The 27,065-nt window shown below is 43.9% G+C and overlaps 1 protein-coding gene across 2 annotated transcripts in view; it reads left to right on the top strand.

Moving 5' to 3' along the window:
- Window positions 1–610: 610 nt before the first annotated feature.
- Window positions 611–27,065, top strand: part of LOC310773438 (CAP-Gly domain-containing linker protein 4) — an 82,148-nt gene continuing 55,693 nt past the window's right edge. The window contains exons 1-7 of one of the 2 annotated variants that reach the window (XM_083633319.1): window positions 611–694; window positions 6,117–6,281; window positions 8,623–8,762; window positions 10,254–10,347; window positions 10,550–10,711; window positions 12,835–12,953; window positions 24,648–24,896. In XM_083633319.1, coding sequence (XP_083489445.1) covers window positions 6,131–6,281; window positions 8,623–8,762; window positions 10,254–10,347; window positions 10,550–10,711; window positions 12,835–12,953; window positions 24,648–24,896 — 915 coding nt within the window. In that variant the 5' untranslated portion in view covers window positions 611–694; window positions 6,117–6,130. The remainder of the gene's footprint in view (window positions 695–6,116; window positions 6,282–8,622; window positions 8,763–10,253; window positions 10,348–10,549; window positions 10,712–12,834; window positions 12,954–24,647; window positions 24,897–27,065) is intronic. The other variant, XM_083633320.1, reaches the window with a different exon arrangement.

The raw sequence follows: 27,065 nt of genomic DNA on the forward strand, positions 1-27,065 counted from the left end.
TGTAGTTTAATACGAACATTAATTTATGCCCACTCTTATTGCTTCTTCTTAATGGTTCTTGTGTGTTGTTGTTTAAAGCCATAAAACATTGTTTTATTGACTAAGCACATGTGTTAGTGTTGATAAATAAATGCAGTAGAGGATAAATAAATGTAGTAGAGTATAAAATAAATAAATCAACAAAAATGCTTCACTTCTAAGTCTTACCCATTCTTACAGAATTTAGTTGGACCTATAATTAATTTTCAGGGAATTTTCCATCACTTGACGAACATCTGATTGTGGCTTTACCCACGGGCCCAGGCCTGGGACCAAATTATCCCTTAGGGCCCAACCCTTTTTTTTTTTTTTTTTTTTTACAATGGACAATTAGAGGGTTATTGTGCTTTTGCCTTTAATTGAGTGTACCTGATGTGTAAATCATGTGTTATTTAGATACATTTATTGTTATTGTGCTGTTGGCTTTGAGTGTTCAGGTGGCTGGCTGTGCTGTCAATCCTGTTGAGATGCAGGTGAATGTAGTGCGCTATGTGCTATGATCCAGAAGATGGCAGTGGTGCGATAAGGTTGCAAGCTGCCGTTAAATCTCAGAGAAGAAGAAAAAGAAGAAGCAGAAGAAGAAGAAGGGGAAAAAAATTCTAGGCATTCCTCCTGTCATGACTCCAAGCGTTTTGAAACGAGCTGTAAGGTCGAGGTAATACATTTTTTGTTTACGTAACTAGTCATCTTTTGCCAGGACATTTATTTATATTCCAACTTGTAAAGTGCATCTTAAGCGACGGGAAGGCTTGGCCCAATATTGGTGCTAGCTAATACCACTGAGGAGCTAACGTGTGTGTAACGTTAAAGGGAGAAGGCAGTTTATCTTTCTATGCAACTTTTCAGTGACATTAGTACAAAACCATGTTGTTAACTGTCCATTGTAACCATGCATCAAGTACCAAAGTGGAAGTGTAACGTTAGTCAGCCGGGGCTAGCTGCCTGTCCCCGGTATTTACGCTAGCGCTAATGTCAACCAGACCTGTCAGTGTCACTGTCACAGCTGATTGGCTCATCAAATTAAAGGTTCCTACAGATAGATAGCTAAGCTGTTAGCTTCACCAGTGTGTATCCCAGAAGCATGCAGAGAGGGAGGGTGTGCCAGTGGTCACCGAGGTATCTATTGCATTTTAAACTTAGCCTACGCAACACTGCATAATATAAACCCACATCTATTTAAAAAAAAATCTGAAACAAAACGATGATCTAGCATAATTACTAAAGTTTATTTAGTTGTAGTCATTTGTGGTGCAATGTTCCTGTTAGTATACATTTTGGGGCTATACCTTCACATGATGTTGTTCAAGATAGTGAACATGAACAACTCTCCCTGCTAAAACAGAGGACAGCACAGGCCTAACTCTCCCTGCTAAAACAGAGGACACCACAGGCCTAACTCTCCCTGCTAAAACAGAGGACACCACAGGCCTAACTCTCCCCTGCTAAAACAGAGGACACCACAGGCCTAACTCTCCACTGCTAAAACAGAGGACACCACAGGCCTAACTCTCCCTGCTAAAACAGAGGACACCACAGGCCTAACTCTCCCTGCTAAAACAGAGGACACCACAGGCCTAACTCTCCCTGCTAAAACAGAGGACACCACAGGCCTAACTCTCCCTGCTAAAACAGAGGACACCACAGGCCTAACTCTCCCTGCTAAAACAGAGGACACCACAGGCCTAACTCTCCCTCCTAAAACAGGACACCACAGACCTAACCTGCTAAAACAGATGACACCACAGGCCTAACTCTCCCCTGCTAAAACAGAGGACACCACAGGCCTAACTCTCCCTGCTAAAACAGAGGACACCACAGGCCTAACTCTCCCTGCTAAAACAGAGGACACCACAGGCCTAACTCTCCCTGCTAAAACAGAGGACACCACAGGCCTAACTCTCCCCTGCTAAAACAGAGGACACCACAGGCCTAACTCTCCCCTGCTAAAACAGAGGACACCACAGGCCTAACTCTCCCTGCTAAAACAGAGGACACCACAGGCCTAACTCTCCCTGCTAAAACAGAGGACACCACAGGCCTAACTCTCCCTGCTAAAACAGAGGACACCACAGGCCTAACTCTCCCTGCTAAAACAGAGGACACCACAGGCCTAACTCTCCCTGCTAAAACAGAGGACACCACAGGCCTAACTCTCCCTGCTAAAACAGAGGACACCACAGGCCTAACTCTCCCTGCTAAAACAATCTGTTAATCTGTTAATCCACTTTTACTAAATACTTTAGATTCATACGAGATGCAAAACAGATGCTGAGCTTTTCTGGGAGAAGTATTGACGCAACTATGAGACTAATGACACAACTCTAGAGTCTCTAGACTTTCCAAAATGTGCTGTTTCCACGTGAAAAATATGACGCATAATATGATTATATTGTGTTTTCATTAGTTGTGAGGTTGGGTGAATGGGTGCAGGATGACATCATGGGTCACACAACCGAGGAGGGGCTTATTGAGAAACTAGGCCATTGTCCCAAGTCACACTGCAAACTCCTCATCATTGGATGGCAGTGATCTCAGAGAGTGAAACTGTGAACCAAATTGTTTCTCCATCCCATCCCTCTCAGCAGGGGGAACAGTCTAGAGTAGAGCTTCCAATCACACTAACATGAAGTAGTCAGACTAGACGCATGTAGAGAGGTCATGATTGGTCTTTGCCATCCTGAAACCCCATCATTATCCTGGCGTGTTCTTTTTGTGATAATCCGTCGACCCCCCCAAAGGAGAAATGTGTCTTTTCTCTTCCCTCCTTCCACATGTAGGTGAACTAAAGCAGGGCGGACGCTTGCTTTAGCCCGGTGGCTGAACCCAGGCCTTGAAAGACAGTCCTCCTAATGACAACAACACCACCCCACTGCCCCTTTTGCACAATGTTTGTTTGCACCGTCACCCTACAGCCACATTCTCCACATTGCCAGTCTTATTATGAGTGACGAGCCAGATGAGGAGTGGCAGTGGGGGTCAAGAGTGCACACGCCTGGAACATTAGAGTAGCATTCCAGCGGGGCAGAGAGAGTCAGAGAAGTGAGAGCAGCCTTGACACTTTGCAGGCTGTAAATAGCCAGTGACCCTGGGAGCCAAGCGATCAACAGGGAATGATCAGAGAGAGAGAGAGAGGGGGGGGGGGGGGGGGGTTGTTATTGGAGATTGAGGAGGGTCGGCCTGGCAGTTATTTTGGGACGTTGCCTGGTCAAACGCTCTGTCGGTCCCCAGTTTGTGTCTGCTGTGATTGGTTTTAGCTTAGCTGCACGGGGAGGCTCTCATGGAGATCAACAGGGCAGAGGATAAAGCAGAGGAAGATGACAGTGAGTGTTGGTTGTTAGACGGGCAGCTTTTAGGTTTGTTGTTGGCTTTGTAGGCTTTAGGCCTGCTGTGTGTTTGCTTCTAGTTCGCCCTCTTTCTTTTTCTTTGCCTCTCCTGTCTCTCTGTCTTTCTTTTTATGGTGCCAGATCAATGGCCCGTCATTGTTTGAAAGTCTTCTTTAGGAACCAAGCTCTAGTTTATGTATTCTAAATTTCATGACTCCAGTTTTGATTTCCTCTGTATCTCAAAGGCAATTGTCCTCTGCCCTGCTTTGAAAACGTGGGTGTGTCTCTTATAAGCAAAACGGTGCATGCCCTAAGTGATAGGGCTTCAAGTTCAAGTTCAAGTTCAAGTTTATTCGTATGTCCCAGAAGGGCACTTTGGTTCACATCAGACAGTAGTGGATAATTACAACATCATCAGGGCTACAGTTGTAGCCAATTAAAATTGTCACAGTTTATCCCTGCACATTTACAACACCATGCTTATGGATCATGTCCTGGTGGTACCTCTGATGGTACCAGCCACGTGTCTAGTTCTACCATGCTGCTGTACATGGTGGGGCACATTATGTGTACCCCCACTCTGCTATTAGGATGGGAATTGCCTAGTCTGCTTAAAACCATCCGGTCACGTGAACTCACCTTGTGTTTGGTCCAGCGTTTCCATCCGCAGAACCAAGCACAATGTGAGTTCCACGCAGAACCAAGCACAATGTGAGTTCCACGCAGAACCAAGCACAATGTGAGTTCCACGCAGAACCAAGCACAATGTGAGTTCCACGGATCCGGAGAGCTCATACAATAAAGTATTTTCCTGTGTCACACTTATGACATGATGTATTGCAGAATCCATTTCTCTCTAATTTGATGCCAGTAAAAAGCTGAAATAATATCACTTAATCAATAAAACGTCAAAATCAATTTGATGGCAGAGAAAAGCTGAAATAATATCACTTAATTAATCAATAAAATGTCAAAGTCAATGCGTACTTACAAGGAAAAAGCCTGAGTCATTTAGGCTAAGTACTAACCTTCTACCTAGAACATTTCCCCCCCTGCTCTGAACAATATCATTTGAGTGAGCAACTTTTTAAAAGGTCTTTCATTGAAAGCCTTGAAATATGGATATGGATAATGTTCATATGAATTCATATGTGACATTATATCACAGTAATGGGTAGTGAGTGATACTAGATGCACCGATATATCGGCCGATACTGGTCTTGTTGTCTGTAAGCGGCCTATCGGCAAAAAAGGTGGCGTTCACCGATTGCATTGTGGTCAATATTTAGCAGTTGGGTCACATCATTTCTGCCTGGCTACTGTACTACTCGTGCCAACCATAAGTACTGAAAAATTCTTCTCATTGAGAACTATGAGGTAGTTGTATAGCAGGCTAAAAAGGCTTTTGAAACTCTTATTTTTCCACAAAAGAATCTTTGTCATGTGAAAGAAGGTTATATTAAAGTTTGTTTAAATTTGAATTTGTATGATTGAATTTGTGCTCTTCCGAAGATAGTGTGATGAAGGGCTCAAAATACTTTAAAACAGTTTGGTTATTGAAAACGTGTTTCCCTGTCACAAAAGGGGTAATAAAATATATATATCGCTATCGGCCAAATTGTTATTTTAAACATCTGTAACAGTTTCATTCCCCCAAGCCACCAGACTCCTAAATAATAAAATAAAACCACCCAATAATGACTCAAAACCCCTGGGCAATATGCAATATACTATATATGGGCATTGGGCAACAGCAATACATATGTACGACAACAGATTTGTAATATTGACGAGGATGTTCTGATGTTGATGTACCAACAAGACGCATAACAAGAAGGACTGACGTTTACTGTTGACATAGATGTTGATGATGATGAGGCGATGATGGTGGTGGTAACGATATGTAACGGAACACAACACAGCTCAAGAATTTCACACGTGTGTACGTGTACATCGAGTGACAATAAACATCTTGTATCTTGTATCGTCCCAGAAAGTGGTGCATCCCTAACTGATACAATATTGAGTTTGAGTGGACACTAGGTATTGTGATATTTCACTGATCATTTTGCCTACACTGAATTTTAATCATGTGGGCACACATTAGAACAGGGGTGTCAAACTCAATTTCATCCTGGGCCACATCAGCATTATGGTTGCCCTCAAAGGGCCGGTTGTAAATGTAACATGATATAAATGCATCTAGCCTACTTGTTATCATATAATTTCATAATTGCCTCTGATTAGATTATTATTGTTTTTTAGTAATAAGTTATTACGGTACTAATAAGTAATAACTTAATACTTAATAGCTATCTCTGAAAACACAATTACCCGGAAAACAATGGCAAACTGACAACTCGTAGCCTACAATTATTATTCAATTTAACAATAGCGTTTTTTCCCCCCGCCGTATTGCAAAGAATTGTATATTGCGCAAATTGCATTATTTGCTCGCTCTCGCGGGCCACATAAAATGAGGTGCCGCGCCGGATTTGGCCCCCGGGCCTTGAGTTTGACACGTGCTTTAGAAGAATACCTGATCTCACCGCTTTGTCGTCGCAGTGCCAGATTAGCTGAAAGCTTTAAATTGGGTTACGTCTCATCATGAAACAGTGGCACTCTAAATGTGAAGATTAGACCTGCTTTTGCTGTGAGAATAAGACGTGTGATACTGTTTGTGCCTCAGGCCCCGAGGGGGAGATGACTAAGGAGGATGTGAGAATAAGACGTGTGATACTGTTTGTGCCTCAGGCCCTGAGGGGGAGATGACTAAGGAGGATGTCTCGGAGCCTGCTGAAGGGGACGCTGACGCCGTCCTCGGCTGCCACAGGAGGCTCTCTAACCACCAACACAGCCATGGCCTGGAGCGGCCCGTCATCCACCAGGTGGCCTCAGCACCCATGCCCAGTGACTGTGGTGAGGAGGACACACACACACACACACACACACACACACACACACACAGTATGCAAACAAGGTTTGTATAGCCACTTCTAGACATGAACTCTGGACTATGTCCATTGAATCAGGTCCGGGCACCAAAAACTCCTCTATGCAGGAACAAGCCTGTCAGCCAGGCTGGTTCACATGTAAAGCTGGGGAGTCACTACAAAAGTGAACAGGCTGTGAAAAGTGGACATCATAGTGTCCCCAGCTGAAGGTACTCTTCCTTTGTAGGGGAAAATGCATCTGGCGGTGGTGGTGTGATCTGTAGTGGTTGAATTGCAAGCATTGGGGTTCACTTTTTTTTTTTTTTATAATATTTCCCCCCGATTTTTTATCCCATTTTTATCCCCCATTAGTGCTAATTTAATTTATTTATCCTGGTTGCTACTCCACCCTCTGCCGATCTGGGGAGGGCCGAAACTGACTCCATGGGACATGGGCAGTTAGCCAGCCGCTTCTTTTCACCTGACAGAGGAAGCTTCACAGGTAGGACATAGCACATGGGAGGATCACGCTATTCCAACCAGTTCCCCTCCCTCTGAACAGGCGCCCTTAATGACCAGAGGAGGAACCACATTAGCAACCAGGATATTGCATGTTTTGGTGAAGGGGGTTCCTATATGAAGGAAACCCCCGGGAGGCACGGGGAGAACATGCAAACTCCACACAGAAGGGCGCTTTTGACGACCCCACCCGGGCGGTGGGCACTCGAGGACATGCGGACGGGCACGCATTCCTTCAGCCTTCACAGCGTCCCAGGTGGGAATCGAACCCAGGACTTTTGAGCTGTGAGGCGACAGCGCTTACCACTGCACCACCGTACCCCCCTAATTCACTTTGGGATTCACTTTGAGCAGAGCCTATCTGTTTTCAGCCTGTCTTTATTTGGTTCATTGTCACATCTGATTTCATTTGCTGTAGAACACCACGAGCCCAACAAGGAGATAACCCACGAGAAGTCATTTGAGTGAATTGATTGAGCAGTTAATGTATGTCTGTGCTAGGGATGCACAATATGGATTTTTTTCAGCCGATACGATAACCGATAAGTACCTGCTTCTCATCGCTGAAACCCATAAGATAACTGATAATTACCTGCTTCTCATCGCTGAAACCCATAAGATAACTGATAATTACCTGCTTCTCATCGCTGAAACCCATAAGATAACTGATAATTACCTGCTTCTCATCGCTGAAACCCATAAGATAACTGATAAGTACCTGCTTCTCATCGCTGAAACCCATAAGCTAACTGATAATTACCTGCTTCTCATCGCTGAAACCCATAAGATAACTGATAATTACCTGCTTCTCATCGCTGAAACCCATAAGATAACTGATAAGTACCTGCTTCTCATCGCTGAAACCCATAAGATAACTGATAATTACCTGCTTCTCATCGCTGAAACCCATAAGATAACTGATAATTACCTGCTTCTCATCGCTGAAACCCATAAGATAACTGATAATTACCTGCTTCTCATCGCTGAAACCCATAAGATAACTGATAATTACCTGCTTCTCATCGCTGAAACCCATAAGATAACTGATAATTACCTGCTTCTCATCGCTGAAACCCATAAGCTAACTGATAATTACCTGCTTCTCATCGCTGAAACCCATAAGATAACTGATAATTACCTGCTTCTCATCGCTGAAACCCATAAGATAACTGATAATTACCTGCTTCTCATCGCTGAAACCCATAAGATAACTGATAATTACCTGCTTCTCATCGCTGAAACCCATAAGCTAACTGATAATTACCTGCTTCTCATCGCTGAAACCCATAAGATAACTGATAATTACCTGCTTCTCATCGCTGAAACCCATAAGATAACTGATAATTACCTGCTTCTCATCGCTGAAACCCATAAGATAACTGATAATTACCTGCTTCTCAATGAGAAACAGGTAATTATCAGTGATATGATTGGTTGAAATGGGGTAGAAATTTGATAGTACTAGGTGACGTCAGCAAACTGTAGATTGCTGTTATCAATGAAATCTTGAAAAATGAACTTTTGATGTGAAAAAGTGTGAAAAACTAAATAAATTAGATTTTTGTGATTTCTTTGGCATATATTATTAAATAGGTGCACTGCATACCCAGGTGTTTGAACTAAAAGAAAATAAAAGTCATTTTTGGGTTCAGCTCGACTTTAAGAATTTAAATTAAATGCTTTGACATAATTTGTCAAATCAGACAAAAGGCACGCGCAAAGCTTTAGATTCCTGGTTCACCTAAACCACACTGAATTACATTATAGTCAACATACATTTGTGTTGTTGTCCCTCCCTCCACCACCAGAGTTCTCCTTCTTTGACCCCAGTGAGCTCCAGTGCAGGGAGGTTCTTCTGGATCCCAGCACTACCGTACCGGAGCTGTTTGCCGTCCTGAGGCAGTGGGTGCCCCAGGTCCAGAAGAACATTGACCTCATCGGCAACGAGGTAACACCATCCAGCTGATTCTGCACTCTTTGTAGCTGATTGTTTATAGTGGGCCTTACACCCGATGTACACCAGATGCGTTACGGCTGCATTGTGGATCCGGTAAAACTGCCGGATTAAACTCTCGCCCATGTTAATAGATGGGTGATACATGCAGTATGGAAAAATTACACACCTGTTCTATTTTTGACAGATTACATGAGTGTGGGTCTGTTTGCAGCCTTACCACATCTGTTCCGGAGTTGATGGACATTAGCCCTTATAGTACAGAATGTTCTTTCTCGTTTGATGGAAAAAATATTACACAAATATGTCATACATTTCTGACAACCAGGGGGGATGTTTGGGCTTGGACAGATGAAGCCAGTACGGAAAAAAACAAAAACTGCAGTTCCTCGAATGGCCACTTAAGGCTGGCTGCAAAAGGGAGTCATTCCCCAATCCCCATTCACCCCCATGTTAAAATGCCTGCCTTTACAGCAGAAATAAACATGTTTACAGCCTGGTTTAAAGGGTGTTTTTGGTCTCTATATAGCTACTTTCACCTTTCATGACAACTCTATGCGAGGTGAATTTTCATATAATTTTTCTGTTTAGAGTAAAATAGACAATAAAAAAGTCTATGCTTTGGGAGTGATTGACAGGTGGCCTGTCCAGTGATTGCGTAGCTCACCGATCATGGAACAATAGCAGGAGGCTCTGTGGGAAACCCCCCGTCCCCTGGCAGCGGACAAAATGGCAAACTAAAGGTCAAACGGGAGTCCGCAAACCAATGGGTGACGACACGACACTCACTACTTCTTTTTGACAACTGACAAATCTGACGAATACTAACGGAGCCGCCCCCCCACGCAATACCTCTCTTTTTTTTGCATGTTCCTATCTGGAGGAAGCCCCAGGGCACAGGGAGAACATGCAAACTCTACACAGAAAGGCCATTTTTGATGAGCTCACCTGGGTCATGGGAATGGGGACACACCCTCGGCGGCCACAGCGTCCCAGGCGGGAATCGAACCCAAGACCTTCTTGCTGTGAGGCGACAGCGCTACCACTGCACCACCGTGCCCCCACAGAATACCTACCTTTAGAAAACAAACGTCTGCTTTTTGGTTGTGTCTGGAGGCCCCCCCCCCCCACCCACCCCAACCCCAGTTACATAATGTAGCTGCATTGCAGTAGATTGTGCAGTGAAGCACTTGTCTCGAGGGTAAAAGCCGACGATGACTTCTCTCACACTCACACTTAATAAGTTCTAACCTTGAGAAATAAATGGCCTGTTTGTTTCTCTCCGTCTGTACGACACTCCTCATCTGAACCGTAAGCTGAGTAGACTTATGATAGGCCCAGTAGAGTTATGATAGGCTCAGCTTCTTGCCTGTCATTCATCAGATCACTACCCCCGAGTTTCACTTTATAGCCCATTATGCAATATTGCTGAACAGTGACAGCGCTGGTCTTTTGCTGTCATTGCACATCTTGTCATTTGCACAGATACTGAAAAGGGGCTGCGGTGTGAACGATCGAGACGGCCTGACTGATATGAGCCTCCTGCACTACTGCTGCAAGGCCGGGGCCCCAGGCATCGGTTAGTATGAACAATCATCTATCATATCTCGCTGCAAATGAGTATATCGTACTACTCTGTCCTCCACTGAACAAGTATTCCTGTGTGATTTGGCCAGCACTTATTCATCACCACTCTTCCTCCACCACGACCTCCAGAACTGACACTCTCTGCGTGTGTGTGTGCCACCCCCCCCCCCCCCCCCCTCTGCCCCGTCTCTCAGGCGATGCAGACACGGCAGCCAGCTTCGCCCGTCAACTCCTCGCCCGGGGCGCCGAGCCCAACCTGCGCTCACGCTGGACCAACATGAGGGCCCTGCACTACGCCGCGTACTTCGACGTACCCCAGCTTATCAGGGTGGTGTTGCAGGCCTCCCAGCCTGGAGGTGAGGGCCAGACGAGAGCGAGGGAGAGGGGGAGGTAACCTCAGATAGCCAGCACAGGGCAAACATTTCTATTTTAAAAGCTGAAGATTATGCCCCCAGTACTTATTTCTTCCTGTACAGAACATATACAGCCAATGTTATTGCATTTTCCAGTGACACACAAGTGGCAGCTAGAGTTCAAACTGCAGGTCGATTGCATTTCTTTTGATTAGCGCTTAGGCCGTGTGTCCATATGGTGTCTATTCCTAAGCTCCGGTGTCTTTTTTCAGTTTTTCCAATGAGGAGAGAAGGCGCCTACGGCCGTCTAGAGAGAGTGCGCTGGCTTTTTTGTGCGCCGGCTCCGAGTGTTTCCAACTGAAAATATCTGAACTTTTCAGAAAGACGCTGGTGTCGGGTGCTCCGTTTCATGCAACTAATCATATGGAGAAATGATCACAACAGAGACAGAAAGGCTCAATTATGGGAGCAGATTGGCTGGACACTGAATATTTTTCTCGTGAGTGTTGCGGTAAATCATTGTACGTGTGTTGTTAGCTTGTTGTTAGCGGTCAGCTATCAAGCTAGCTACCACTGCTGAGCTAACGTTATTTTCAGTCTGCTTCCTTGCATATTGTGCGCTGGGATCAGTGCTCCCCAGTGTACTTCCAGCGTTTAAACGTCAGGAATAGACGTCCAGTCGACACACGGCCTTATGGAATAAGCAGTAATGGACACATCTGCTTGATAAGTGAAGGATGACGTGAAGTTGTAGGAGGATGTGTGGGACACTGTAAGCTAGTTGGAGGAGACTTGAGGGTAAAGTAAAGGTAAAGTCACACACCTGAGTGTGTGAAATTTGTTCTCCGCATTTAACCCATCGCCTGGGGGAGCGGTGAGCAGCAGCAGTGCCGCGCTCGGGAATCATATGGTGATCTAACCCTCCAATTCCAACCCTTTGATGCTGAGTGCCAAGCAGGGAGGCAATGGGTCCCATTTTTATAGTCTTTGGTATGACTCGGCCGGGGATCGAACTCACGACCTCCCAGTCTCAGGGCGGACACTCAAACCACAAGGCCACTGAGCTGGTATAGTTAAGATGAGTGGTCAGATGAAATGTGGAGTGGCAAATTATTTAGATCTTTGCCATCATGCATGGTGTCCTGTGAGGGTTTGAGGGACTTGTTTTTTCTCCATAAGACCGAAGTCAGGTGTGCTGTTAGTTAGGGCTGCCGACGTCACAAATAGGATAACCCCAATTATTTTCTCTAGATATTATGATGACAGTTATGAATAATCATGATTATTGATCTTAAAGCCCCCCTCCAGTCAGTTTAGTCATTTTTCAGATATTTCTCATGTGTAGCTGTGTTTTTCCTGCTCTACTAATTAGCCAGTGTTCGCCACTGTATTTTGTTGACAAATAAGCTTATTTTGGCATCAAAGTCATAAAAATTGTCTCACTACACTATACATACTACACTATACCATCTGCCCTTAGCTTGGTGTTGGCCTACGTTTGCTAAGTAAGTGTTCACCAGGCTCAAAACGCTGTGATAGTCAATTTTAACCAGTTAGTTACGCTCTTTCCACATATTTTCCATGTAAGTCACCAGCTTTGATATCTGTTGGCTAGTTGTTGATATTTATAACAATATTGTGGCGTCTGGACGAACATTTTGCGGAGATAGAGGCAGCCATACTGTTTCCGGTTTACTGCCCGGAAGGGAGACAAAAATCGTATATTGAAGGCAGGAGCGAGGCTCTTATCCTTTTTGGACAACAGTGCTCCAGCCATGATGTTGCAGTGGGACAAGGTATAAGCCTTCGGTTCTTACCAATAGACGATCTTTGGCGCAAATGATGATTGGTGATGTAGTTCATTACAGCACGCACAGCTTTGTGTTTCCACTGTACACCCAGGATTTACACAGGCTGAAAACTGGCTGGAGGGCGGCTTTAATGATTTGAGAAGCAAGGTTATTTTACTGTACTTTTTCATATATCAGTATCTTGCCTTTTTCAACGACAATGGGTTTTATTAGTGAGATGACAGTTTGAAAGTTTAGAGTTGGGAGGCTGTGTAAGTTGTGATTGAATCTGTCAACCGTGTATGACACCCATCTCTCTTCCTTGGTCTTTGTCAGAGGTAGATGCCACCTGCAGTGACTTTGACTTTGGCACGGCCCTGCACATCGCCGCGTCCAACCTGTGCACATCAGCTGCTAAATGTCTGCTGGAGCTGGGAGCCAACCCTGCTTTTAGAGTATGTTACCTTTTTCTCATATTACACACACACACACACACACACACACACACACACACACACACACACACACACACACACACACACACACACACACACACACACACACACACACACACACACACACACACACACACAGTAACTTCCTCAGATAGTTTCATAAACACACTAACACACACACAGTAACTTCCTCAGATAGTTTCATAAACACACTAACACACACACAGTAACTTCCTCAGATAGTTTCATAAACACACTAACACACACAGTAACTTCCTCAGATAGTTTCATAAACACACTAACACACACAGTAACTTCTTCAGATAGTTTCATAAACACACTAACACACACACTGTAACTTCCTCAGATAGTTTCATAAACACAAACACACACACAGTAACTTCTTCAGATAGTTTCATAAACACACTAACACAGTAACTTCCTCAGATAGTTTCATAAATACACTAACACACACAGTGTAACTTCCTCAGATAGTTTCATAAATACACTAACACACACAGTGTAACATCCTCAGATAATTTCATAAACACACTAACACACACACAGTAACTTCCTCAGATAATTTCATAAACACACTAACACACACACAGTAACTTCCTCAGATAGTTTCATAAATACACTAACACACACAGTGTAACTTCCTCAGATAGTTTCATAAACACACTAACACACACACAGTAACTTCCTCAGATAGTTTCATAAACACACTAACACACACAGTAACTTCCTCAGATAGTTTCATAAACACACTAACACACACACAGTAACTTCCTCAGATAGTTTCATAAACACACTAACACACACACAGTAACTTCCTCAGATAGGTTCATAAACACACTAACACACACAGTAACTTCCTCAGATAGTTTCATTAACACACACACAGTAACTTCCTCAGATAGGTTCATAAATACACTAACACACACAGTGTAACATCCTCAGATAGTTTCATAAACACACTAACACACACACAGTAACTTCCTCAGATAGTTTCATAAATACACTAACACACACAGTGTAACTTCCTCAGATAGTTTCATAAACACACTAACACACACACAGTAACTTCCTCAGATAGTTTCATAAACACACTAACACACACACAGTAACTTCCTCAGATAGGTTCATAAACACACTAACACACACACAGTAACTTCCTCAGATAGTTTCATAAACACACTAACACACACACAGTAACTTCCTCAGATAGTTTCATAAACACACTAACACACACACAGTAACTTCCTCAGATAGGTTCATAAACACACTAACACACACAGTAACTTCCTCAGATAGTTTCATTAACACACACACAGTAACTTCCTCAGATAGGTTCATAAATACACTAACACACACAGTGTAACATCCTCAGATAGTTTCATAAACACACTAACACACACAGTGTAACATCCTCAGATAGTTTCATAAACACACTAACACACACACAGTAACTTCTTCAGATAGTTTCATAAACACACTAACACACACACAGTAACTTCTTCAGATAGTTTCATAAACACACTAACACACACACAGTAACTTCCTTAGATAGTTTCATAAATACACTAACACACACACTGTAACTTCCTCAGATAGTTTCATAAACACACTAACACACACACAGTAACTTCTTAAGATAGTTTCATAAACACACTAACACACACACAGTAACTTCCTCAGATAGTTTCATAAACACACTAACACACACACAGTAACTTCCTCAGATAGTTTCATCCACTGAGCATTTGAGCAGTATTGTCACTACTGCTGTGCACTGGGGCATTCACGACTAGTGAATTTTACTAGTCGACTAGTCGTCCCTAAAGGTAGTCGACTAGTCTGAGTTTTTTTCTCCCCCCAATAAAAACGCTCAACTCACGTCAAAAGGTCTCAAATACAACCAGGCAGCAGGGCTATTGAGATGCAGGCATAACTAGCTAATGTAGTAGACCTTTTCTGACCAAGCTTGATTCCCAAAGCATTTGGCAATAAATTAGTATAAAACGGCATGGCTGATGGCTGTTTTCTCTAATGTTATATTTTTATAATCCAGATAGGCCGAGGCTTCACACGCTAACGTTTCGTTGTTTTTCCACTTTTAATTTGAAGTCGAAAAAGGGAAATGGTACGTGTGAAATGATAGAATTGACAGACCAGTGTCAATTCAATTTACTATCACACCATTTCCCTTTTCGGCCTTCAAATTAAAACTGTGAAACCCTAAAAAAACGTTGCATTATTCACAAACAAATGGGTAACGTTACTTAAGTAATGACAGCTAGTCATTTAATAAAGCATGGTTAAAACGAACTCCACTTAGACTTGAAGGTCTGCCATGCTGCTATCCTGCTGGCTGTGTAGTCCTGCTTTGGGGCGCGAGGAGAGGTTTTCCGAAATTAACGTTAGCAACCTAGCCTGGGCCGCTGTCCACATACAGTCCGGTAGGATGCTTCCTAGTATCCATCAAAAGTGACTTTCCTGACACCATACATCAGTATTACTAAAATAAAAACTAAAAGAAAGTCATGTGACTTGTGAGGTTTGTTATTGTTGCACTCGTTCTTCTTCGTCGATTGGAAGGGTCGCAAATGGTCGCAAGGTACCCACAGCGCGGCAGCACCCCCCAGTGGCTCTACTGCATTATTAACACTGCACTGTGGAAAGAGGGACAACCAAGAATGACGACTAGTCGACTACTAAGCACAGTGTCGACTAGTGGTTTTACTAGTCGACTAGTCGGGGAATGCCCTACTGTGCACACTACCACGCTTCACTTGATAAAATCTCTGTTTCCTCTTTGTCAGAGGCACATATCCTGTTGTTTCATGGGATCTATAACAATTTCACACATTTCCTCAGTGTAATAGTGCTCTTCATTTTTTTATCACGTTTTTTCTACCCCCCCCCCCCCCCCCCCCCCATGTTTTGGCCAATTCTCCCTACTGTCCCTGTCATTGCTCCACCCACTCTGCCAATCTATGGAGAGCCTGAGACTAGCACAGTGTGTCCTGGTGGCTCACCTGGTAGCACACATACCACGGAGGCTCGGCCCTTCTCTCTCCCCACCTTTCCTGTCTGCCTACTGTCCTAGTGTCCTGTCTAATGAAGGCAAAAACCTTCATGTCTGCCTACTGTCTGCCTACTGTCCTAGTGTCCTGTCTAATGAAGGCAAAAATGCCCCAAAAAAGAAACTTGCGTGACACAACAAAGACTTCATTGAGTCAACAGACATGAAGCTATCACACACACGTACACCAGCCCAGTGCAGTATTTTGTCGACCTCAACCATTCAAGTCAACCATTTCCCCCTTGGGCATTTTCTTTCTAAATTAACTGCTAATTGATCTGAAGTGGTTTTCCAGGCTGTGTGGGGCATTGTAAGCTAGTTGGAGGAGACTTGAGGGTGTAGTTAAGATGAGTGGTCAGCTGAATGGGCTTAAGAATCAGGACATTTTGTGCAGTGGCTAATTATTTTCATCTTTGCCATCATGCATGGTGTTCTGTGAGGGTTTGAGGGACCTGTTTTTAATTTTCTGTGTGAGCGTTTGGACCAGTAGTCTTATGTTGTTACTTTAGCCTTTCTATGGTTAAATCAGCTAATTTTATTTGATGGGAAATGCTGTTATCTGCAGTGGAAGTGGTCCCTGTGGAATCTGGTTTGGTACACAGTGGTACTTGATCTGAACAGTTTGGGAAGCCCTGCCAATAGGCTACATGCACAACTTTTTTACTTCCTGAAATTAGTACTGCTTCTTTATTTCCTGTCCTACACTATTGGATGAACTGATTAATCAGGTGTGCCTGATCATTGTTGTGACTGCAGCACACCTGACATTAATCAGTTCATCCAATAGTGATGACAGGAAATAAAGAAGCTGTACTAATTTCAGGAAGTAGTGGAGTTGTGCATGTAGCCCATAGAGCATCAGGTAGAGGAAAGGCAACACCCAGAGGTCATTAACAATCTTGAGTTACGTCACTATGTTAGAATTTTAATTGTTATTACTCCTTTAAAGCCATAGTGCCATGCTATGGAGACAGTAAGTCACTGGCTCTCTGCTTTCACAGAGCACATCTTTTTTCTTTTTTGCATGCAACGGTCCTCATCTGTGCATACAACATACAGCATTGAATTGTCAACAGCTCTCATCACCTCATGTGTTACTCAATCAGATTGATTGAGTTAATTAAGTGCCAGGTATTGGAAATGTGGGGGCAATTTGCATGACAATGTCATTGTCATTTATTCAGTGCAGAGGCAGATATTCAGACAGCTTGCAACCCCCCCCCCCCACACACACACAATAATAAAAAATAAAGTAACTTCTTTTGAAACAAATTCCCTTGTCTGCATTTGCCCGCAAACCTCTCCAATCAGTCATTCAGTCTACTATACTCTACTAAAATTGGCAATTTCATTCCCACATCTTCCCCACGAATACATTTACAAAGCCTTTCCTGTGTAATCTAATCTTCAAAAATACAAAGGATTGCAATCTTCCAGTTACACTCAGGTCCTGCTTTCATGCCATTTCAGATATTCAGTATGTTGTTTTTTTTCTGTTTCTTTGCACGTCACATTTACCAATTTGTCATTTTCCCGACTCAGTTGGTAGATAACACTCTGAAATAGTGTTTGTCTGGAATACAAATTCCCCACTTTAGATATGCCGGGCTGCTGTACATATGCACTTTAATGCACAGTGTGGACATTCAAGTTTTCTACCTACCTACCCTACCAGACATGCCATGAATAGCCCTACCACTTTCTACCTACCTACCCTACCAGACATGCTATGGATAGCCCTACCACTTTCTACCTACCTACCTACCCTACCAGACATGCCATGAATAGCCCTACCACTTTCTACCTACCTACCTACCATACCAGACATGCCATGACTAGCCCTACCACTTTCTACTAGGGGTGTGCCACCTTAGGCACCTCACGATTCGATTCGATTACGATTAAGGGTCCTACGATTCGATTAAAAAACGATTACGATTAATCACGATTACGATTTCGATGCATCTTTTCCCCATACAGGATTTCTTTGTCAGTATCTTTTTCCCCATACAGGATTTCTTTGTCAGTATCCATTAATTAAAGGAAACAAACAAATTTACCTCCATTATCTTTTATTTAGATCAATCAGACCAAACACAATACATCCAAAACATTTTACATTTCCCACAACAAAAAGCTGCTCTTTACAGGTGAGATTATTTGAAATAAAGTGCCTTTAGAAACTTCTTTTATTTTAACCAAAATTCTCTGCTGTTTTCACAGATTTAGGATTAATATAAAAAACAAATAGCTTATTCTGCTGTTTTCACAGATTTCTGTACTGGCAGGATTAATACAAAAATAGCTTATTCTGTATTCAGTAATAGAAAATAAAACTTTTAACCAAAATCCTCTGCTTTTTTCACAGATTTCGGTACTAGCATGTTTGTTTAATACAAAACAAATAGCTTATTCATAAATAATAAATAAAGACTTCCAAACAAAATCCTTTACAAATGACCAGTGAGCAGCATAGCATCATCCCACAACAAGCAAACGTTTTCCTATCCACAACCAAAAGCAGCTTTAAAACTAAATAAGTGGCGGATGAATAAAATAACAGAATTAACAGATTCACCCCTTCACCTCCCCTCTCCTTCACTGCCTCCTTCCTTCACCACCACCACCCTGCCACCCTGCATGCTTTCTTCAGGGATTCCAGTACTTCGGTTTTGGTCTCGTCATGCAGTTGAGGAACTGCTTTCTGGGTGAAATACTTTCGTGTCGGTAATTGGTATCTCGGTTCCAATGTACGCATCATAGCGCGAAAGCCTGTGTTGTCGACGACAGCGTATGGACGTAAATCCTTAGCTATGAAGGTAGCAATGGAGGTTGAGATTCTTTTCGCCCTGTCAGAGCCGCGGGGAAGTTTTCTGAACCCGTCCTCAATTCTTCGCTGGTTAGCAGTAGCAACAACCAGCGTCTTCTCCGCCTCCCACCCGGGATGAAAACGCGTGAGGTGGTGCCTCATGTTCGTGGTGTTGCCACTGTACTTGATTCGTGTTTTACAAGTCGTACACACAGCTAGCGCGTTAGCTGCTGCCGCCGCCATTTTCTCTGTCTAGTGTCTACAGTCGGTCTTATGAGTCCGTCCCTTAAAACTGTCCGGCCGGCTTTTTTCGTTCCGGGCGCTACGGCTCTGTTTCTGTGGTCAGGAAAAGTAATCGATAATCGAACATTTTGCATCCATTTGAATCGTTACGTGTCTTATCGCGATGCATCGAAGAAACGATTTTTCGGCACACCCCTACTTTCTACCTCCCTACCTATCTACCTACCCTACCAGACATGCTATGAATAACCCTACCACTTTCTACCTACCTACCTACCTACCCTACCAGACATGCCATGAGTAGCCCTACCACTTTCTACCTACCCTACCAGACATGCTATGAATAACCCTACCACTTTCTACCTACGTACCTACCTACCCTACCAGACATGCCATGAGTAGCCCTACCACTTTCTACCTACCTACCCTACCAGAGATGCCATAAGTAGCCCTACCACTTTCTACATACCTACCCTACCAGACATGCTATGAATAGCCCTACCACTTTCTACCTACCTATCTATCTACCCTACCAGACATGCCATGACTAGCCCTACCACTTTCTACATACCTACCTACCCTACCAGACATGCCATGAGTAGCCCTACCACTTTCTACATACCTAGCTACCCTACCAGACATGCCATGAGTAGCCCTACCACTTTCTACCTACCCTACCAGACATGCTATGGATAGCCCTACCACTTTCTACCTACCTACCTACCCTACCAGACATGCCATGAGTGGCCCTACCACTTTCTACCTACCCACCCTACCAGAGATGCCATGAGTAGCCCTACCACTTTCTACATACCTACTCTACCAGACATGCTATGAATAGCCCTACCACTTTCTACCTACCTATCTACCTACCCTACCAGACATGCCATGACTAGCCCTACCACTTTCTGCCTCCCTACCTATCTACCTACCCTACCAGACATGCTATGAATAGCCCTACCACTTTCTACCTCCCTACCTATCTACCTAGTACCTACCCTACCAGAAATGCTATGAATAGCTCTACCACTTCCTTCCTACCTATCTACCTACCCTACCAGACATGCCATGAATAGCCCTACCACTTTCTACCTCCCTCCCTACCTACCTACCCTACCAGACATGCTATGAATAGCCCTACCACTTTCTACCGCCCTACCTATCTACCTACCCTACCAGACATGCCATAAATAGCCCTACCACTTTCTACCTCTCTACCTATCTGCATACCCTACCAGACATGCCATGAATAGCCCTACCACTTTCTACCCCCCTACCTATCTACCTACCCTATCAGACATGCCATGAATAGCCCTACCACTTTCTACCTCCCTACCTATCTATCTACCCTATCAGACATGCCATGAGTAGCCCTACCACTTTCTACCTACTGTACCTACCCTACCAGAGATGCCATGAGTAGCCCTACCACTTTCTACATACCTACCCTACCAGACATGCTATGAATAGCCCTACCACTTTCTACCTACCTATCTACCTACCCTACCAGACATGCCATGATTAGCCCTACCACTTTCTACCTCCCTCCCTACCTACCTACCTACCCTACCAGACATGCTATGAATAGCCCTACCACTTTCTACCGCCCTACCTATCTACCTACCCTACCAGACATGCCATAAATAGCCCTACCACTTTCTACCTCTCTACCTATCTGCATACCCTACCAGACATGCCATGAATAGCCCTACCACTTTCTACCCCCCTACCTATCTACCTACCCTACCAGACATGCCATGAATAGCCCTACCACTTGGACATTTCTGAGTGTTCACTCATAGTGGGCCTTTGTGCCTCTCAGTTGCAGCCATCTCAAGCCTTGGTGGAGAGAAGTTTGTTGGATAGCCCTCATTCAAGATTGACATTGAATTGAAGGATATACAGCAGAATCCCAGGAAATGACAATATGCTGTCAAGACGTGCCGTGCAGCATTGGTGATGATATACCGCTAGTTTATCAGATAGGCTGGTGTTTTTGGCTACGTTCACACAGCAAACCTTAGTGCTTGAATCTGATTTGTTGCTCACATCTGATTTTTTGTGCGGCTGTTAACACAGACTTTTTAAAAGTGGCCCATATCAGACTCCAGTGTGAACAGTTCACGGCCCCGAAGTGACCCACATACGCACAAGACGTCACATGCAGCACACTGCTGTTCTACGTAAACTCGGAAGAAGACGGCAGTAAACATGGTGGTAGCTGACGATGTTGTTTCATCTGTTGTTTACAGTTTAATTTACAAGTTATTGTGCAGTTGAAGCCAGCGAATAATACGGGAGCAGATGATAGCGAGGAAGAGGAGAAAGAGAGCCAAAATTTTAATAAGGGCTTTCTGTGGAGCAATAGCTGCTACTTCTTGCTAATACTTATAAGGTCTAAAACCTCACTGTCCCTCCACTGAGCTCCCTCGCAGCTGTCCTCCATGTTTGTAATCACAATCTACCTGCTTGGTCCTCCCTCCTCCCGCCAGTGCAGCATAGTGATGAATGTCGCTCTGGAATGACGTAAAAGTCACATTGAAGCATTAAGTCTGATATGGGCCAGATGTCTGTTCACACCGGAGTCACATTCCAAAACATCAAATTCAATTCTGATGTTTTTCCACATTTGAAAGTAGCCCAGGTCCTCTTTAAAAAAGTCACTTTCAATGTGACTTATACTGTTCACACAGTCATGAAAAACACTGCCCTGAGTCACTTAGGGGGGAAAAGATTAGATTCAAGCACTAAGGATGGCTGTGTGAACGTAGCCTTAGTTCTGATGATACATTTGATGTACACTTGAAAGAAGTGGCATCATGTCTGTGAGGTGATATGGCCTCATGATGTGTTTATTTGCTCTGAATAAAAGGGTTGACTGCATGAGACCTATTGTTAACGGAAAAGCTGCCTGTTCTCTGCACGCAGCAATTTCCCCACTGGAGGTCGCCAAAGCACTATGTACCATAATCTGATCCTTCCATCCCCAGCTCAAAGATGAGTGCACTGCAGAGGGAGTGCTTGCCCTATGTTTTAACGCTCTCAGTGCATTGGTGTGAGCAAGAATGCAAAGCTCCAAGAGCATGTCAGCATTCATACAGATGTGAACATGAATCACCATCTTCTTAACCCTTTTATTTAGAGATTTATTGTTCTGAAAAATTGACATTTGTTCGTCATCTTGCCGACCAAACACTAAATCACTTTTGAGGAGAGATTATTTTCTGTCTACTTTGTCTTTTGAGGTTCATCGACTCTTGGCTGCTGGCATCAGCCCGGGAGATATAGGCGACCTGTTTTGAGCAGTTTTGTTATCGCTCCGTCAGCGATTGTCTGAGAATCTTTGCTCCCCCTCATCAAATGTGTATTGGCACCGTCCATGACTCAGCCAGTCACAAATAAACAAGTGGGTTTTGCTGACTCACAGAGCAGAGCCATGACTGTTCTGTTCAGTCAACTTGACAGCTTGCTGCTGCGAGTGGGCTTCAGGGTTGTGAGCTACATTTACCAGTCTGACCCCAAATGCTTGTCATAGTCCTGTTCATGATTTATGGGGAGTTCTTCTGTGTTCACCATCAGCCAAAGAAACCTAATGTAATATAGACCGTGCACAGACCACTCACAGGGTTGACTGCAAGTTTGTATTCAATTATACATCGACGATATTGCTCAAGAGAGCAACAACACTGCACACAATTCACAAGACACAGTTGGAGAAAGGCATAGTCATTTTGAGGTTAGATGTTGAAGCACAGTGTTCCTGCGGCTCTGTAGACAAAGTGCCTGAGTGAAAAAGTACAGTGGTGTTCAGTGCTAATAGTCTTATCAAAGGGCATCCAGCATTGACATCAGCAACCTTGCTCAGCACTTCCCGTTATCAGGTGGGACCTTGCCAATCCATCATCTGGAAGCTTTCTTGGGTCAGCGTTTGTCCACTTGTGCCATGAGAGAGTGGAACGCATGGCAATGCTTTTCCCCAGGTCGGATATTTTCTTATGTTTCGTCACTACACGGATATGCACTGATTTGTACAGTAATGCACTTGCTCTACCTACAACATTGTGTCACTTTCATTTGAAAGATACTGGAAGTTGGCACTAGGAGTTTAAAGCTAGCTACCACAGCCAAGAAATTCAGTTTGAAATCTCTCTTTCCCTTTTGAGTAGACGTCACACTTGGAAGTAATTTAATTTGATAATGGTCTTCCCAGTCCCTACATAGTTGCTATACAACTAGGCCTAGATCCAGCTCGAACTCGCATAGTAAATGAAAGTTGTATCGTGATGGAAATTTGAACGAACGCCTCGTTTCTGAGAAGAATGTGAAAAATGTGTGAAAATCAAAATGTGAGTCATTGTGCTCCCTCACAGCATTGAAATCAAACACGTTGGAACTGTCAAAATGGTTAGTGGTCTGCTGAATGTCCTTTAACACCCATCTGAAAAAGGAAAATGGCAGAATGTCCATGCTACAAGGTGTCAACGTTTCCTGTAAATGAGTTGTGTTGTGATGAAGAGCTAGAGGCAATGGAAACCTCCCACACATTCCTCCAACAGCTGTTTGTGTGTGAGAAGGTATGAATTAGCATTGCATTACCTAATGCTAACCGCCAACAATGGAATACACTGACAAGCTTGAGTCATCAATAAATGGTTATCAGGGATGCTTTTAAGGTGACTAGTTTGTTGTTAGTTTTCAGTGACGGTCACCTTTTTGATCCCAAAATTGGGCACTTAAGTGAATGACTTCTGAGTGGTTTTGTGTCTGTCACCTTTTTCACTCTCCATGCGTTTGCATCCCTGAGTTGTGGGGCTTTTCTCATACAGGAAATTAACACTGAATTTGATCCTTTTCCAGATTGCATCACAAGGTTACTCACAAAGGCAGAAATGCACACAATACAGATGCTACAACTCAGTCAGCAAAGAAGTCGTTGCGTTAGCTTAGTGCTTAGCATTAGCTTAGTGCTACAACATGTAGAGGACGGGCCTTGGCAATGGAAGGCAAGCTCCTTTTTGATGTTTCGTAAAGAAGCAGTGGTGTTGCTGCTGGAGGAGATGGTGAGCATGAGTGTGCCTCAATGACTCCAGCGTAGTGTGGAATGAGCTCCCTCTGGCTGTCACGCCTCCGCAGCAGGCATCTCCACCTGCCTCCCCTGACACTCCAGCTCACTGACTCTCTGTCTCCACTCACTGACACTCACTTTCTTTCAGCCAGTTGACTCAATTCCAATGTTGTGCGCCTACTGATCAGCTGCTATGAAATACAGCGCTGGGGGATTTTGTTCTTCTGATGAGATTAAAAATTCTGTTAAGCCCTGCATTCTTGTTTCACGAACGATGGCGCTGAACTTTTTTTTGTTAAAACACTACTTTTTACTTTTTGCCATCCTAGCAGTCTTGTCACCTTGCTTGATACATGATTTGATATTTGATCAGTATTGACGTGTTATATTGCATTTCATCTGATACTACCATTTGAAAGCCTAATTCACTCCTTCCTCATCAATTTAGCTTTGCTCCTCCGTGCTTTCCCCCCCTGTCTCTCCCTACAGAACGAAAAGGGGCAGTGCCCAGTAGACGTAGTGCCGGACCCTCTCGACATGCCCTTGGAGATGGCAGACGCAGCCGCCGTGGCCAAAGAGCTCCGGGCTCTCCTGAGAGAGGCTCTGCCCCGGCCCAGCTCCCCCCTGCCCCTCGGCCTGTCTGCTCTCACTCCCCTGCCTCTCTCAGATAAGGCCCGGACACAGCTCGCCACTATGGGCATCCGACTGGGCGACCGCGTGGTGATTGCCGGCCAGAAAGTGAGTCCACCGTCAAGAGCAAGGGGCATTAATAGCATCTTCATTAATCCTTCATGTCTAGCTATTTCCTTTTGCATAAAGCTGCACAAGGCCAAGGTCTCCGTTAAAAAATGTCATGTAGGCCTATTTTACATCAAGAACATCATCACAGTGGCAAAGTCTACATTATTGCAGTCCACTGACGGTGACAATATGTCATTCACCTCTATTGTCTTGGAATGCACATACTGAAAATACATTTGATATAGATTTGATCCAACCGACATGTGTCATTGATGGCTGAGGTGTTCATCACCTATTGTTTGTCATTGCAGCAGCACAGGCTCTCTACCCGCTGGCCAATAGAGAGCCGCAGTAACGAGTCCGGAAATCATCGATGCTAACACTCCTGGTTCTTCACTGTTTTCGCCTATGGGAGTTTTGAATGGGTTTTTGGCACGATGCTTCTAATAATCTCTCTGGGCAACGCTGGCTTAATCAAACGCGAACCAGTGTTTAGTAATATCATCTTCACACACGAGGACCACCTTTATGAGTTTTGAAGCTTTTACGTGCCGTTAAAAGGGCGGCTAGCTAGCAAACGGCTAAATGAGACTACACTGTTGAGTCGATGGTCCACTTCAAAGGACGAACACGGAAATTCTCTTTCCCTCACCTGGTTCAGCCCTGTTCAGCCCGGGGTAATCAGTGCACACATCAACAACAGTCCAGGTTGAGTGCTGACGTGACGTGGAAGCCTATGCGACAGTGTGTAGTTCAGGATTAGCTTAGCTCGAGCTTTTTACTTCTAGGGCTCGCATTTACGCTACAAAACTCATGAAAGTGGTCCTCATGTGTGAAGATTATCCGACTGAACTCTGGTTCGCGTTTGATTAATCTTGCGTTGCCCAGAGACCGTATTTGAAGCATCGCGGCAAAAACCCATTCAAAAATCCCATAGACAGAAACAGTGAAGAACCAGGAAGTTCGGGACTTCCGCATTCAGCCTACAAAAATATGTCATCACTGCGGCTCTCTATAGATTGAAGTGGTTGTAATCTATGATCGTAGGCTGTGAAATTCAAAACACAATGTCAGAACTGAACTGTCAATCCTACACTGCTAATATTCTGCAGACCGTCACAATTTAACTCGTACTTTTTACAGCAGATGTTTGACCACTTTCCTGAATTTGTTTTGCTTTCACTGGGTGATTGATCAGTGATGTTGTTCTCTGATCGATCGGTGCTTTCATTGGCTGATCGATCTGAGCACCCTTAAGGGACATTCAGACCAAAAGACGTTTTTGGAGCTGCCAGCGTCTTTCTGCAATTCATTCTCTATGTAAGGACACGCTAGACGTGCTCCTCTTTTAATGAACGCACCTGGCGTTTCAGCGCTGGTGGCGTCTGTTGTTTTTGGCAGGGCGCTCTGGGCGTTTTTAAGCTGAAAAAAGTTTAACATTAGAGGAAAAGCGCCCTGCTCGTCTTTTTCACTCATCCTACCTTCTCTCCTCCCGAGGGATTTTCAACCTCGCTGCTGCCAGAATTGGCAATAATCTGGCTTTCATGTTGACAGTGAACAACATCAAACAGACAAAACTATCTGGTTACCGTCCATGTGGTCGTTGTGTTCTGATCTGTACTGCACGCGACTACAGGGGAACACAAACGGAGCACAAAAAAAAACGCTCCGTGCGGTGTGTTTTGTGCACAATGGAAGGCGCTCTCAACATGATTTTCATAGCGTTCTGACTGGAAAAAACGCTTTTGGTGTGAATGTCCCCTTAGGATAGTGACTTTCATTTCATGATGTGAGGGGAAAACTTAAAATACTCCCTCATACTCAAAACTGAAACTTGATTTTCCTGAAACCTGGCACCTCTTAGCTTTTATGCATCAATATTCAGTGCCAGTTGATGAGCAGTTGACATTTTGATTGTCATTTGTCAAGTGTCTTTGTGCGTGAGCCTGGAGCATTGTTTTGTTTTGTTAATATTCATGAAAACATACTCACAAATATACTGTAAGTAGTTACAAAAATGCTTTTCTTTTTTACCGATTCTTGCTGCCATTTGGGCCAATGTTACAGTTACCTAGTGCATTTGTAACAGTGTTGACTGTTTTTCTGACTAGTATAATTTTAAGCACAGGTGGATTTGTTATGTAGAAATGCCACCTCATACCACTA

The sequence above is a fragment of the Poromitra crassiceps genome (genome assembly GCF_964638095.1).
Source record: "Poromitra crassiceps genome assembly, chromosome: 3".
Classification (NCBI taxonomy): domain Eukaryota; kingdom Metazoa; phylum Chordata; class Actinopteri; order Beryciformes; family Melamphaidae; genus Poromitra; species Poromitra crassiceps.